The sequence below is a fragment of the Manis javanica genome, chromosome 14 (assembly GCF_040802235.1).
Source record: "Manis javanica isolate MJ-LG chromosome 14, MJ_LKY, whole genome shotgun sequence".
Taxonomy (NCBI): Eukaryota; Metazoa; Chordata; class Mammalia; order Pholidota; family Manidae; genus Manis; species Manis javanica.
This window is the reverse complement of record NC_133169.1, coordinates 41,578,245-41,594,079: the sequence shown is the minus strand read 5'-3', so window position 1 is coordinate 41,594,079 and position 15,835 is coordinate 41,578,245. Positions and strand designations below refer to the sequence as shown.

Sequence of the window (15,835 nt, the reverse complement as noted above, 5' to 3'; positions counted from 1 at the left end):
GTATGGCCCCGGAAGATGACTGGTTAGCCAGAGATGGGTAAGATTCCTCAAGGGAGGAACAACCTAAGACAGGCACAGTCGCATGGGGGCCATCAGGTGAGAATTTGGGGATCAACAGAGGTGAGGCTCAGAACCTCACCCCCCACCCCTGCTTTGAGAGAAATCTTCTGCATCCATGGATGTCTTGCTGCCCTTGTCTAGCCTGGATTAATACTTAGTCCATAGGCACACACCTGATCATCTGATCATCTACATTTGCCCTCTTACAGCACTAAACTATGTTTTCTACCTTTATCTTGCATCTACCTACCACTTCAGCATTTTTATTAAAAATAAAAATAATAATAATAATAGAGGGAGAAATGTGGGATCAACATATAAATCAAGTACAAAAATCAAATGAATATTCATATTTGATCTGATTGTTTATGGGTCATAATGCGTGATCAAAACAGAAAGTTTCTGTGATGAATGCCCTTGTACTGTTCACCATGTAAGGATTTATTCACTATATAAGATTCGTTCACCATGTAAGAACTTGTTCTTTATGCTTCAGAAGATTGGAGACTGACGAGAATTAGGCTTGAGATGGATTAATGATTGTACATTGAGCATTGACCCCCCTATACTGAATTTTATTGTTGCTAACAACCATTTGATCAATAAATATGAGAGATGCCCTCTCAAAAAAAAAAAAAGATCCTTGCATTTAGGGATTTCTTCTAACTTCTTGTCACAACTTATTTGGTAAACCTAATCTGCTCGTTGTCAAAAGGAGCCAAGATAACATAAAGGACACCCTTTTCAGAGCCTGTTGCCACTTTTCACTTCCTTCCCTCTGCAAAGAGGATCATATATGTAGTGCTCGCAAGTAGGCAAATAGGAGCCCTCATGTAGATCCAGTTGAATCATTAAGTTATGGTATTTCAACTTTAATTTCTCTGTATTTTCCTCATGGAAAAACTTCTTGTTAATTTTCTTGCTGATGATTTGGATATGGATGTAATCCTTCACAGCTGGGCAGAGCCTATTTTGCTCCAAAATAAACTCCACTCGCTTTTTCTTTTCTAGTGCCCTGTTGGTTTACACCTAAAGCTCTTGTAAAACGGAGGCTGCCCCTCTCACGTTACCATTTTGCACTTTTATAGATGCTAATGCTTTAGTCAGTTAAACACACTCAATTTCAACACAAATTGCCTTCTGTGACCATTTCTAGAGTATTAATTAGTTGCAGTTTCATTGGAACATCTATAATTTCATCAACGTAAGAACAGCACTGTTGAACCAGTTTGAAACAGCTTGTTTTAACCGACTCTATCTTTTTAACAAAAGCATAATATTTTCATTGAGTAAATACAATTCTTTAGCTTCATGAGGCACAACTTCACTACTACAACTAAGAAACAGGATGTGGACACCATATCAGAAGCACTCTGGGTCTGTTTTTCCAAAGACAGAGGTTTCAATGACTTCCTAAGGAATTCCTTCCTCTGCCAGCTTCTCTGCATGTGGGCAGTCTGGATCCCCATGTGCCTAAGCCCACCTCCACCGTGGCGATGTGCCCATCAGTGCACCATTGTCCCAGGCTGAGCACCCCCAGGCATCTCCCTATGTTGGCAACACAAGAGCACCACTGTATACTCCTGCCTCCTTTGTCACACATTAACTGACAATGTATGTATGGGCTCATATCTGTGCTCTCTGCTCTGTTCCATTGATCTAAGGGTCTGTTCTCCTGCCAGTACCACACTCTTTTGATGACTGTGGCTTTGTAGTATAGCTTAAAGTCAGGAAGCATGATACTCCAGCTTTTGACTTCTTTCTCAAGATTGTTTTGGTTTTTCGTGGTCTTTGTGGATCTTTATAAGTTTTGGATATTTGTTCTAGGTAATGGAAAAATGCTATTGGTATTATGATAGGGATTGCATTGAAATTGTAAATTGTTTGGAGAGGATGCCATTTGGACAATGTTGTTTCTTCTCATCCATGATCACAGGATAGATTTTCCTGGCCTATTTGTCTTCTTTATCTGGTTCCTTTCAGTGCAAAATAAGATGTTTGATTTGAAATTTTCCTTGTTACTTGAAGTAGGCTTTTATTGCTATGAACTTTCCACTTACAAGTAGTTTTGCTGATTCTGATAGAATTTTTAATTTAATATTTCTGTTTTCATTTGTCTCTAGGCAATATTTTTCTCCTATGCTTTATTTGATGAATTTTTGGTTGTTCAGTACCATTTTGTTTAATTTCCACATTTTTTGTGATTTTCCCTTTTATTTACTTCTTTTTGATTTTGTATCAATATGGGTGGGAATAAAATATTTATGAATTTATCTTCCTTAATTATTGAGAATTCTTTTGGGGCTTAATATGTGATCTCCCCTGGAGGGTGTTCCATGTTCACTTGAGAAGAATTTATATTTATTAATTATGGATGGAATATTCTGTATCTCTTTAGACCATTTTGTATATTGTGCTATCTAATGCCAATGTTTTTGTATTTTCTAAGCCAGTGTTATTCTATTTGGATGATCTATGCATTGATGTAAATGGAATACTAATGTCCCCAATAATTGTTTTCCTGTCAACTCTTGTTTCAGACTGGTAATATTTGTTTTATATATTTATGTTCCCCTTTACTGTGTTCATATATGTAAAGGTGGTGTGTCATCTTGCAAGACTGAATCCTTTGTTATTTTCTTAGACTCCATTTTGTTACACTGTTCTTTTTCCAGTCAATTTCTCTTCTATGATAACTGTTTTATTTTTTATTTATTGTTTTTTATTTTGATATTATCAATGTACAGTTACATGAACACCATTATGGTTACTAGACTTCTTCTATTATCAAGTCCCCACCAAATACCTCATTACAGTCACTGTCCTTCAGTCTAGTAAGATGCTATAGAATCACTATTTGTCTTCTGTGTGTTGTACAGCCCTCCCCATGTCCCCCCTGCTACATTATGTGTGCTAATAGCAATATCCTCTTTTCCTCTTATCCCTCCTTTCACACCCATCCTCTCCAGTCCCTTTTCCTTTGGTAACTTTAATTCCATTTTTGGTTTCTGTGAGTCTGCTGCTGTTTTGTTCCTTCAGTTTTTTCTTTGTTCTTACGCTCCACAGATGAGTGAAGTCATTTGACACTTGTCATTCTCCCCCTGGCTTATTTCACTGAGCATAATACCCTCTAGCTCCATCCATGTTGTTGCAAATGGTAGGATTTGTTTTCTTCTTATGGCAGAATAATATTACATTGTGTATATGTACCACAACTACTTTATCCATTAATCTACTGATGGACACTTAGGTTCCTTTCATTTCTTGGCTATTGTAAATAGTGCCTGCTATAAACATATGGGTGCATATGTCTTTTTGAAACTGGGCTCCTGCATTCTTAGGGTAAATTCTTAGGAGTGGAATTCCCTGGTCAAATGGTATTTCTATTTTTAGTTTTTGAGGAACCTCCATACTGCTTTGCACTATGGTTGAACAAATTTACATTCCCACCAGCAGGGTAGGACATTACCCCTTTCTCCACATCCTCACCAACATTTGTGTTGTTTGCCCTTGGATGGTGGCCATCCTTACTGGTGTGAGATTATATCGCATTGTGGTTTTAATTTGCATTTCTCTGATGATTAGTGATGTGAAGGATCTTTTCATGTGCCTGTTGGCCATCTGAATTTATTCTTTGGAGAAGTGTCTGTTCACATCCACTGCCCATTTTTTCATTTTGCCAAATCTTTTTTTATTGCGGTATTGCCCATATACAATTTTTTAGGGTATCATTAATCTACAATTACATGAAGAACATTATGTTTACTAGGATCCACCCTTCACTAAGTCCCCCCCACATACCCCTTCACAGTCACTGTCCATCAGCATAGAAAGATGCTGTAAAATCACTACTTGTGTTCTCTGTGTTGCACAGCCCTCCCCGTACCCCCCCCCCACACTATACATGCTAATCGTAATGTCCTCTGTCTTTTTCCCCACCCTTATCCCTCCCTTCCCTCCAATCATCCCCAGCCCCTTTCCCTTTGGTAACTATTAGTCCATTCTTGAGTTCTGTGATTCTGATGCTGTTTTGTTCCTTCAGTTTTCCTTTGTTCTTATACTCCACATATGAGTGAAATCATTTGGTACTTGTCTTTCTCTGCCTGGCTTATTTCACTGAGCATAATACCCTCTAGTTCCATCCATGTTGTTGTGAATAGTAGGATCTGTTTTTTTCTTATCCCCTGCCCATTTTTTAATTGGCTTATTTGCTTTTTGTTTGTTGAGATGCATGAGCTCTTTATATAATTTGGATGTCAACTCCTTATCAGATTTGTCATTTATGAATATATTCTCCCATACTGTAGGATGTATTTTTTTCTACTGATAGTGTCCTTTGTTTCCCTTGCCTAGGGAGATATGTTCAAGAAGAAGTTGCTGATGTTTATGCCCAAGAGATTTTTGCCTATATTTTTTTCTAAGAGTTTTATGGCTTCATGACTTACATTCAGGTCTCTGATCCATTTGGAGTTTACTTTTGCATATGGGGTTAGACTCCAGTTTCATTCTCTTACATGTAGCTGTCCAGTTTTGCCAACAACAGCTTTTGAAGAGACTGTCATTTCCTTATTGTATGTCCATGGCTCCTTTACCATATATTAATTCAACATATATGCTTGGGTTTATATCTGGGCCCTACAGTCAGTTCCATTTGTCTATGGGTCTGTTCTTGTGCCAGTACCAAATTGTCTTGATTACTGTGGCTTTGTAGTAGAGCTTGAAGTCAGGGACCATATTTCCCCCTGCTTTATTCTTCATTCTTAGGATTACTTTGGCTCTTCAGGATATTTTGTGGTTCCATATGAATTTTAGAACTATTTCTTCTAGTTCATTGAAGAATGCTGTTGGTATTTTAATAGGAATTGCATTGAATCTGCAGAATGCTTTAGGCAGGATGACCATTTTGACAATATTAATTCTTTCTATCCATGAGCATGGGATGTGTTTCCATTTATTGGTATCTTCTTTAACTTCTCTCATGAGTGTCTTATAGTTTTCAGAGTATAAATCTTTTACTTCCTTGGTTAGGTTTATCCCTAGGTATTTTATTCTTTTTGATGTAATTATGAATGGAATTGTTTTCCTAATTTCTCTTCCTGCTAGTTCATCGTTAGTGCATAGGAATGCCACAGATTTCTGTGTATTAATTTTGTATCCTGCAACATTGCTGAATTCAGATATTACATGTAGTAGTTTTAGAGTGGAGTCTTTAGGGATTTTTATTTACAATATCATGTCATATGCAAACAGTGACAGTTTAACTTCTTCCTTGCCCATCTTGATGCCTTTTATTTCTTTGTGTTGTCTAATTGCTATGGATAGGACCTCCAGTACTATGTTGAATGACAGTGGGGAGAGTGGGCATCCCTGTCTTGTTCTCAATCTTAGGTTAAAAGCTTTTAGCTTCTTGCTGTTAAGTATGATGTTGGCTGTGGGTTTGTCATATATGGCCTTTATTATGTTCGGGTACTTGTCGTCTACATCCATTTCATTGAGGGTTTTTATCATGAATGGATGTTGAATTTTATCAAATGCTTTTTCAGCATCTGTGGAGATGATCATGTGGTTTTTGTCCTTTTTGTTGATTTGGTGGATGATGTTGATGGATTTTTGAATGTTGTACCATCCTTGCTTCCCTGGAATTAATCCCACTTGATCATGATGGATGATCTTTTTGATATATTTTTTAATTCGGTGTGCTGATATTTTGTTGAGTATTTTTGCTTCTATGTTCATCAGGAATATTGGTCTCCAATTTCATTGTTTTGTAGGTCCTGCCTGGTTTTGGTATTAGAGTGATGTTGACTTCATAGAATGAGTTTGGGAGTATTCCCTCCCCTTCCACTTTTTGGAAACCTTTAAGGAGGATGGGTATTAAGTATTCATTAAATGTTTGATAAAATTCAGCAGTGAAACCATCTGGACCAAGGGTTTTATTCTTAAAAGTTTTTGATTAGCAGTTCAATTTCTTTGCTGGTAATTGGTCTATTCACGTTTTTTCTTCCATCCTGGGTCAGCCTTGGAAGGTTTTTTTTCTAGGAACTTTTCCATTTCTTCTAGGTTTTCCAGCTTTCACCATATAATTTTCATAGTATTCTATTACAATTATTTGTATTTCTGTGGTGTCTGTAGTGATTATTCCTTTCTCATTTCTGATTCCATTTATGTGTGCAGATGCTCATTTTTTTCTTGATAAGTCTAGCTAAGGGTTTAACTATTTTATCTTCTCAAAGAACTAGCTCCTGCTTTCATTCATTCTTTCTATGGTTTTATTCTTCTCAATTTTATTTGTTTCTGCTTTAGTCTTTATTATGTCCCTCCATCTACTGACTTTGGGCCTTATTTGTTCTTCCTTTTCTAGTTTCATTAATTGTGAGTTTAGACCATTTATTTTGGATTGTTCTTCGTTCCTGAGGTAGGCCTGTATTGCAATACACTTCCCTCTTAGCACGGCCTTTGCTGCATCCCACAGATTTTGTAGTGTTGAATTATTGTTGTAATTTGTCTCCATATATTGCTTGATCTTTGTTTTTACTTGGTCATTGATCCATTGATTATTTAGGAGCATGTTATTAAGCCTCCATGTGTTTGTAAGATTTTTAATTGTCTTTGTGTAATTTATTTCTAGTTTCATACCTTTGTGATCTGAGAAGTTGGTTGGTAAAATTTTAATCTTTTTGAATTTACTGAGGCTTTTTTTGTGGCCTAGTATATGATCTATTCTTGAAAACGTTCCATGTGCACTTGAGAAGAATGTGTACCCTATTGCTTTTGAATGGAGTGTTCTGTAGATGTCCATTAGTTCCATCTGTTCTAATACGTTTTTCAGTGCCTCTGCCTCTTTACTTATTTTCTGTCTAGTTCATCTATCCTTTGGAGTGAATGGTGTATTGAAGTCTCCTAAAATGAATGTATTGCAGTCTATTTCCTCCTTTAGTTCTGTTAGTATTTGTTTCACATATGTAGGTGAACCTGTGTTGGGTGCAAAGATATTTATAATGGTTATATTCCCTTGTTGGACTGACTTCTTTATTATTATGTAATGTCTTTCTATGTCTCTTGTTACTTTCTTTGTTTTGAAGTCTGCTTTGTCTGATACAAGTACTACAATTTGTGCCTTTTTCTCCCTATTATTTGCTTAAATATCTTTTTCCATCCCTTTACTTTGAGTCTATGTATATCCTTGGATTTTAAGTGAGTCTCTTGTAGGCAGCATATAGATGGGTCTGGTTTTTTTATCCATTCAGTGGCTCTATGTCATTTGGTTGGTGCATTGAGTTTAGGGTGATTATCGATAGTTATGTACTTATCGCCATTGCAGGCTTAGATTTGTGGTTCCCAAAGGTTCAAAGGTAATTCTCTTACTATCTAACAGTCTAATTTAACTTACTTCATGTGCTATTACAAACACAAACTAAAGGTTCCTTTTTCTTTTTCCTCCTTTTTCTTCCTCCTCCATTCTTTATATGTTAGGTATCATATTCTGTACTCTTTGTCTATTCATTTGGTAACATATATTTAGCCTTAGGAGTACTTACATCTATAACAGTCTTTCCAAAATGCACTGCAGAGGTGTTTTGTGAAAGGTAAATTCTCTCAGCTTTTGCTTATGTAAAAATTGTTTAATCCCTCCTTCAAATTTAAATGGCAACCTTGCTGGGTAGTGTATTCTTAGTTCAAGGCCCTTCTGCTTCATTGCATTAAATATATCATGCCACTCCCTTCTGGGCTATAAGGTTTCTGTTGAGAAGTCTGATGATATCCTGATGGATTTTCCTTTGTATGCATTCTTTTTTCTCTCTCTAGATGCTATGAAAAGTGTCTTTATCCTTGATATTTGCCATTGTAATTATTATATGTCTTGTTTTTGTCCTCCTTGGGTCCCTTGTGTTGGGAGATCTGTGTACCTCCATGGCCTGAGAGACTAACTCCTTCCCCAGATTGGGGAAGTTTTCAGTAATTACCTCCTGAAGGACACTTTCTATACCTTTTTGTCTCTCTTCTTGTTCTGGTACTCCTATAATGCGAATATTGCTCCACTTGGATTGGTCACACAGTTCTCTCAATATTCTTTCATTCTTAGAGATTTTTTTTCTCTCTGTGCCTCAGCTTCTTTGAATTCCTGTTCTCTAATTTCTATTGCATTTACTGTCTCTTCTACTACATCTAATCTGCTTTTGAGTCCCTCCATTGTATGTGTCACTTTAGATATGGAATTTCTTAATGATTGAATATCCATCTTAAATTTATTCCTGAGTTCTTGAATATTCTTCTGTACCTCCATGAGCATGCTTATGATTTTTATTTGAACTCTCTTTCAGGAAGATTGGTGAATTCAGTTTCATTTGGCCCTTTTCTGGAGTTTGTGGTATTTTGGTCTGAACCAGTTTCCTTTGACATTTCTTATTTGTATGTGTTGCCCTCTAGTGCCCAGACGCTCCAGTCTCTGGAGCTGCTCAGCCTCTAGAGTGAGGTTTAGGGTTGTAGGGAAGTGGTGCTGGTGCCTTGGGAGAGAAAAGAGCTCTTTGCTGATTCCCATGTGCTATGACTATCTCCAGGTTCAGAGCAGTGGGTGGAATATGCAGGTGTAAGCCTCTGTGTTTTGCGTCTGTAGCTGTTGTAGGCAGGGCCTCCCTCTGGCTGTCATGACGCCATCACAGAAACTGTTGTTTTGTGAGCAGGTGCCAGCAGGCCAGGAGGAAGGCTCGGCCGGCTGCATGTCACAGTAGGGGGCCTCGGAGCTGAGCAGGCAGCCAGGGGGATGGAGCGCCTATAGCTCCTCAAAGTTCCAACCAGCCGGGCCAAACACACCCAGACAACCTTGTCCATCTCTGCCTCTCTTCCTACCCACCCACCCCCAGCAGAAAACTCTGTGCAAACCCTGCCCCTTCATCAGACCTCCCACTGCTAGGACACCTCTCAGACTGCGTGCCTTTCCTCTAACACACAGCAGCCGGGTGTGGATCCCATCCTCTGCAAACAGCCATAATCTCAGTCTCTCAAGCACTTCCCATGTATCTGAGCTCCCCAATCTCCAGAGCACCACACAAGGTAGGTTTGCATTCCAAAGCAGACCTCCAGGCTCCAGGTGTGGGTGTTCAGCGGTCCCAGGCTTCCATCCCCTCCCCTGTTCCATTTATCTTCCTCCCACTGGTAAGCTGGTGTTGGGAGGCCTCAGGGGCTGCCAAATCAAGGCTCTGGTACTTGCCCTGTTTCGTGAGGTCTGCTCTGTTCATGAGGTCTGTGTGCAGTCTGGTGCAGCCTTCTTTCCTGTTGCTGTTTTAGGGTTAGTTGTATTACTATGTTTTCATACTATATGGGGTTTCAGGAGGAGTTCTCCATCTCACCTATCAAGCCGCCATCTTGAAACTCAGCTGGTCTATTTTCACTCACAATTTCCTGGAACATCTTTTTGTGTATCTTCATTTTCATTCTTTATTTATCCTTATTTCTGAAATGAGTCTTTCTTTGGTACATACAGATGACTCCTGTTTTTGAGAAAAAAACATACCCAATTGCATTTAAAGTAGTTATATGTCCATACATATTATTGTTATTGTGTTAATTATTTTGTTTTTCTTTTTGTAATTCTATTCTTTCCTTTCTCTATTCCCTGTGGTTTTGTAATGTTACAGCACATTGAGGTTACTTTCTCATCCTCCTGTGTGTAATTACTACAATGTTATCTTTGCTTTCACTGTGAGGATCTCCTGTGACATCCTATGTGTAACAGACTGCTTAGGTTGAGAGCAGCTTCAGTTTCAATACAATACACAATTCTACATTTTCACTTTCTCACATATTTTGTTTTTGATGCAGTGTTTTGCATATTTTTATTTTATGCACCCCTTAATTATTGTAATTTTCATAGTGTACTACTACTTTTTCTTTTGATTTTAACTAACTTTAAAAATTCATATTTTGAAAGTTAGTAACTATCATATATACCTCTTATATATCTTTTGCTCTCTTATATAAATTTTCAGTGATGAATTTACTTTCACATGTTTTCTTGTCATTAAATGGTGCCATTTTATTTCAGCTTATTGAAGTCCCTTTCATGTTTCTGGTAAGTCTGGTTTAGTTCATCTGGTGATGAAGCCCTTGAGGTTTTGCTTGTCGGAAACTTCTCATCTCTCCGTCTGCTCTGAGTGACGGCCGTGCTGGTTGGAGCACAGTTGTCTGGGGGACTTCTCCTGTCATACTTTGAATATGTCATCCTGCTGCTTTGAGTGCTGAGGAATTTTTACTAAAAAATCTGCTGATAGCCATATGGTGCTTCCTTTATATGTAATAAGTGGTTTATTTCTTGCTACTTCTAAGATCCTCTCTTTAATTTTTACTTTTTCACACTTTAATAAGAGTGTGACTTTGTGTGGGGATCTTGGTGTTGTCTTATTTGGGTGAGTAGGTTGGGTGAGTGACTTGGGTAAGTTCCACCGTCTTGTCTTCCAGATCACTGATATGCTCTTCCTTATCATGCGGTCTCCCACTGAAACCTCATTTATTATTAAGCTCAATAATATTCTTTAGAGGCATGACTTGTTTGTTTTTTGCATGTATTTTCTACATTTTTAAAAAATTCTCGATATTCTAATGTTTTTTTCCTGAGTTCAGTGGACATATTTATGATCACGACTCTGAACTCCTTGTCATGTAGATTACTTAGTACATTTCATTACATCTTTTTTTCACTTGGAAAAAAGTTTTGTCTTTTACTTTACTTGGAAGACATTCCTCTGTCTCATCACTTTGGTTAATTCTGTTTCATACTATGTAATAAGCAAAGCAGCAACCTCTTTGCATCTTGGAGGAGATGTATACGAAATGATCCAGGGGTTCCAGAAGTGTAGTTCCACCTGACCAATAAATCCAGGCCCTGCCGGCGCCTCCCATGTGGGTCCACAGTTTATGTGGCTGTTGCATGACTAAGGAGGCACACCCAGAAGAGATGCGACTGTGTCCCAGAGACTTGGCACTCACTGGGCTGTAGGTGGTGGAGTTGTGGCATTGATGGGGCAATGTGCGTGTCAGCTGGTGTGACATGTCTATGGCATGGGGTGATTACACACCAACCTGCACTAGTACAGTACATGAAGATTTCAACAATGGTGCTTCCAAGTTTGGGTCCAGCAAGGTAGAATTAAATAAAATAAATCATGGCAACAATTCTTTCCATTTATGGAAGATACCCAACAGGATCCCAACTCTCCTTCAATTCTTTTAAGGTTAGGAAGTGTGTCTCCTTAGCATAAGGCTCTATGCATTTCTCAAACTGCTGCTCTTGTCATGGGTCTTAAGATTGTGGGCATGCATGCAAGCCAGTTAAGAGCAAGTTTTTAATTTCCTACAGTTCTACACATCTCCTGTACACAGTCCCACTTGCTTTTATGACTTAGGGGCTGTTCTTTCCGGTGAAAGACCAAGAGTTGGTGTGTGTGATATGAGTACAAATTCCTTGCTCCTCAAGGAAGGTTCAATATTTCCGAGATTCCAGTTAATTGTGAGTTGCTGACCAGGTTTTGGGATTTTGTCAAGAACATGTCTCTGCCTCTTCACCCTATCTCGATGTGACTCTATTTTCCTTTGTCATGAAGGTTTTGTTCACTTCGGTTCAGAATATTTCTGAGCTAGTGCACATGTAGCTGTAGGTTTGCTGTGGCCACTGGAGCAGGTGAGTTCAGGGCCTTTGTCTACTGCATCCTGAAGCATCACCCAGCACTGGGTGTCTGCAAAGCAGAGGAAACAGCTCATGCACTTCTCCTTCAGGAAGTCACCAAGCATGGTAAAATCACAACCCCTGTTTTTCAAAATAAGTTCTCTATTACTCACTCTGACATAAACAACTAGTACCTGAGTGGTGGAGAGGCAGACTCAATTTTTGTTTCATCAAAAGTGAAATAACTTATTAAAGTGTCAGTTACTTCACTGACATATTTTTTCTTCATTAGCATTTCCCTTGCTTGGTATATGTGTGATGAAGTACTTGAATTCTACCAAAATTGATTCTTATCAGTTTTTCCAAAATATCCATTGTTTGAAGATGTTTACAACTTCATCCTTTTTAGAACAATTTATCTTCAAGTTGGAAGGACATTTATACTGAATATAAATTCTAAGTTAATTTTTTTAATTCAATGTTTTCAATATGTTTGCTGAAATTTGTCCTGGTCTGCGTCATTTCCTATGATGTATCTTTTACCGCTAGTTATACCCTTTGTCTCTATGATCAGTCTCTTTCATCAGTGATTGTTTATTAATTATGACATATCCTTTTGCTTCAGAATGTTTCTTGTGCTTGGATTTTTGTTGTTTCTTGCAATAGAGAATTCATCATTTTTGTTAAATTGGAAATTATTTTTCCATTATTTCATCAAAGCACTTCTATGTCCTATTTTTTCTGTATTGTGCATAACACTTACATATATGAAATATTTGAAAGAGTCTTACTGGGTTTAGCACAGGAGTGAGTATGATGTAAAGGACAGACACCACCATATCCTTCTCAGGGGTGTGGTTGGAGCTGGGGAGCATGTAGGTGTAGACGACAACCCCATAGAAGAGGGTGACCACAGTCATGTGGGAGGAGCAGGTGGCAAAGGCCTTCTTCCGGCCCTCTGCTGAGTTCATCCTGTGGATGGTGAGGAGGATGAAACCACAGGAGCCTGAAATGATGGTCACAGGGATGAGCAGCATGAGGACGCAGCAGAGGTAGATGAGTGTCTCATACATGGAGGTGTCTGAGCAGGAGAGCTTCATCACAGCAGGGACCTCACAGAAGAAATGATGGATCTCCCGGGATCTGCAGAAGGGGAAGGTCATGGTGATGGGAGTGAACAAAGAGCCATCCACAGATGCCAGAGTCCCAGAGCCCGATGCAAGGAGGATGCATGCCCTGTGGTTCATGAGGACAGGGTAATGAGAAGGACGCCAGATGGCTGCATAGCAGTCATAACCTATGACAGCTGGAAATAAAAATTCTGAACCTGACAGTGTCACATAGAGGAACATCTGCATCCCACATCCGGGGGCTGAGATTGTGTTCACACCCGTGACCTGGTCCACGAGCATCTTGGGTACAGTGACAGAAATGTACGTCACGTCCATGAGACACAACTGGCTGATGAGAAAGTACATGGGGGTGTGGAGCCGGGCCTCAGAGCGTATCAGAAGGATTTCCATCCTGATGGCCTTCCAGGCAAGGCCATCAGGAAAACCATGAAAATGACCACAAAAAGGACAGCTGGACATTTGGATTGACTGAAGATTCCCAGCAGGATGAAATCAGACTGTGCAGTGTGATTGTCCACCCAGTTAATGGTTTCTGTGAAGATTCACATAAATGAACGAACAGAAATTTGGATTTAATAATCATTCATTTACATCTGAAATGAGTAAATAAATATTTATTGAGTGTGAGTGTGTATGACTGTGTGTGTGTATCAGTTGTCCTAAACAGAGGAATTTCCATGCACATGCAGAAATGGAACTGCTCATTATGATTTCAAATTTCCAAGAAAGGGAAGAATTCACAAATATGGGTTAAAATACTTGGTTTTTATACTGGAGTTGCCAGAAATCAGGTCATGGGGTTTCTTGATGACACTGTCACACATCAACATGTATTAGAAAATTACAGAGATTCTGATTAAGCAAATACTAACTTGCTGAGCTGTGGAAATGACGGCAGGGGAGGAAGGCAAAGCAGAGACATCCTCCTTGTACAAAATAAGGAAGCAACAGCAGCAAATACTACTAACCCTGAAAATGACCCAAAAGCAGCAGAATAGACCATCTGCACCTGGTGAAGAGAAGGCAAAACTGCGAAGGGTGAAGTGACGGAGCCATGACTGATTGGGACCCAGACCCGTTCCCCATTCCAGCCCACAAGTGGGAGGGAGAGGAGTGGAACAGAGAGTGGATAAGCACTCGGGGATCTAGCACACGGGCCCAGATAAATGCTCCAGGCAGATGAGTCCACATAGCACTGGGCTTTGGTGAGTGACAGGGCTGCACTCCAGGGAATTGTGCAGCATTCTGGGAGGCCATGATCCTGTAACTTGTGGAGGAAAAGCATCGTCCATCGGTCCCACTGAGTTCCAAGAGGAGACCACACATCGAATGATTTACCAGCAGTGAGCAGTGTGCCACACATGCATGGGTCAAGGGAGCTCTTTCCAAGGATAAAGGGCAGGCGGATGGTGCCTTCCCAGCAACGCCTCAGTCCAGCTGCCTGGGTATTCACAGGAACCAATTCCGAGCACTCCATCTCCCTCCCTGCAGCTCAGCCACACGGCAGCCCTTCCTTGTGCCCCCACCCTGCCCAGCCCACTCAGCCAGGCAGACTGCAGTGCCTTCAGGCAGAGGGAAGACACTTCCAGGTGCCCCTGGCCCTCCCCCAGTTCACATGGTGGGCACGTGCATGAACCAGCCCTGTACTCTAGCTCCCTCACTTGAAGGAGGCCCACAGCAGCTCCCTGCACTCCTGCCCTGTCCTGCCATCTTGGCCCAGCAGCAGCTGCCTTTGCTGACAAGCAGGCAGAGGGCAGCTCTACTTATAGTTCATCCCAGCAGAAGTGCCTCAAGGCACCCAAAGGGCCCAGAGGCCTGTGGGCTCCTCTGCTGACATGGACCAACCACTGCTGGCAGACAGGCAGAAAGGCAGCCCTGCCCATTGCCCACCAGCTGCACCCTAAGGCTCCACCTTAAAGGAGAACTGGGCACTGGGGAGTAAACTGTCTTCACCTTCTTCATGAACCTATTACCCTGCACACCAGGAAGCGTAAAAGACAAAGTTTAACCACAGGAGAGAGTACTGAAGTCAACCAGAGAATTAAAAATATTAGTTATGAGGGAAACCCCATCAGGCTGTCAGTAGACTACTCAGCAGAACCATACAGGCCAGAAGCAAGGGGCATGATATGCTTAATGTACTGAACCTGAAGGACCTTCACCAAGAATCCTCTAAGAGCAAAAGTCTCATTCAAATATGCAGAAATTAAACAATTCCCGGATAAATGACAACTCAAAGAATTTACGTCCATTCAATCAGCATAACAGGATACATTAAAGGGAGTGCTATAGATGGAAAGATTTCTAAGGATACATAGTTTTATTTTTTTTAATTCTATTCTGTGTTAATATGAAATTGCTTGTTTGTATGCTTGTTTTTTGGATTCCACATGTAAGTGAGGCCATACAGTGTTTGTCTCTGTCTGGCTTAGCTCAGTGCAATGCCTTCCAGATTCACCTGGCAGGAGCCGTGCCACTCAGGCTGTTTGACAAAGTTCAGGCACAAGAAGGGCACCTGCAAAGCAGGTGTCCTCGCAGCTGGCTCCTCCTTCTACCTGTCCTTTTTGTTTTTGGCTATTATCATGATAATTGGGCTTTTGCTTGGAGTATCATCTTCCTGATAACACAAGCAACCCTGATGGGAACAGTGATTTTCAAGTAAGCATTTAGAACACTGATCATAAGGAAACTAGTAATTCTGGGAAAAACCCAGAATTAAATAATTAAGCTACACCTTTGAAGTTAATTGAAGCATGCCCTCCGTTTTGCAATAATGGTAACATTAGAATCACATGGCCCGGCATATTTAATAAGAGGTGTTTATGAACCCCCCAAGCCAAACAAGAATATCTATGTAGAACAAGTATTATAGGAAGATAAGATGTGGTTACTGTATTCACCCCTTAGATGATAATAATAATATTCGGCTAGTCTATTAGCTGACCTTTCTTTGACCACTGTCTATCACCTTGAACACTTCACT

At 40.0% G+C, this 15,835-nt stretch overlaps 1 protein-coding gene and 1 pseudogene across 1 annotated transcript; both read right to left on the bottom strand.

Moving 5' to 3' along the window:
- Positions 1 to 699: 699 nt before the first annotated feature.
- On the bottom strand, positions 700 to 1,421 carry LOC140845982 (26S proteasome non-ATPase regulatory subunit 12 pseudogene; annotated as a pseudogene).
- A 10,243-nt stretch (positions 1,422 to 11,664) lies between these two features.
- On the bottom strand, positions 11,665 to 13,242 carry LOC118967699 (olfactory receptor 2T5-like). The gene is made up of 2 exons (XM_073221424.1): positions 12,511 to 13,242; positions 11,665 to 11,913 (listed from the first exon to the last, which is right to left on the bottom strand). Exons 1-2 carry the CDS (start codon positions 13,240 to 13,242, stop codon positions 11,665 to 11,667), a joined length of 981 nt encoding a protein of 326 aa, XP_073077525.1.
- Between the last annotated feature and the right edge of the window lie 2,593 nt (positions 13,243 to 15,835).

Excerpts from the sequence above, each read along its gene's own strand:
- LOC118967699 (XM_073221424.1), bottom strand. The coding sequence starts at position 13,242 with ATGGAAATCCTTCTGATACGCTCTGAGGCCCGGCTCCACACCCCCATG. Across the intron at positions 11,914-12,510 it reads TCACTCCTGTGCTAAACCCA|GTACTAGTTGTTTATGTCAG; the intron begins GTAAGACTCTTT and ends TCCACCACTCAG.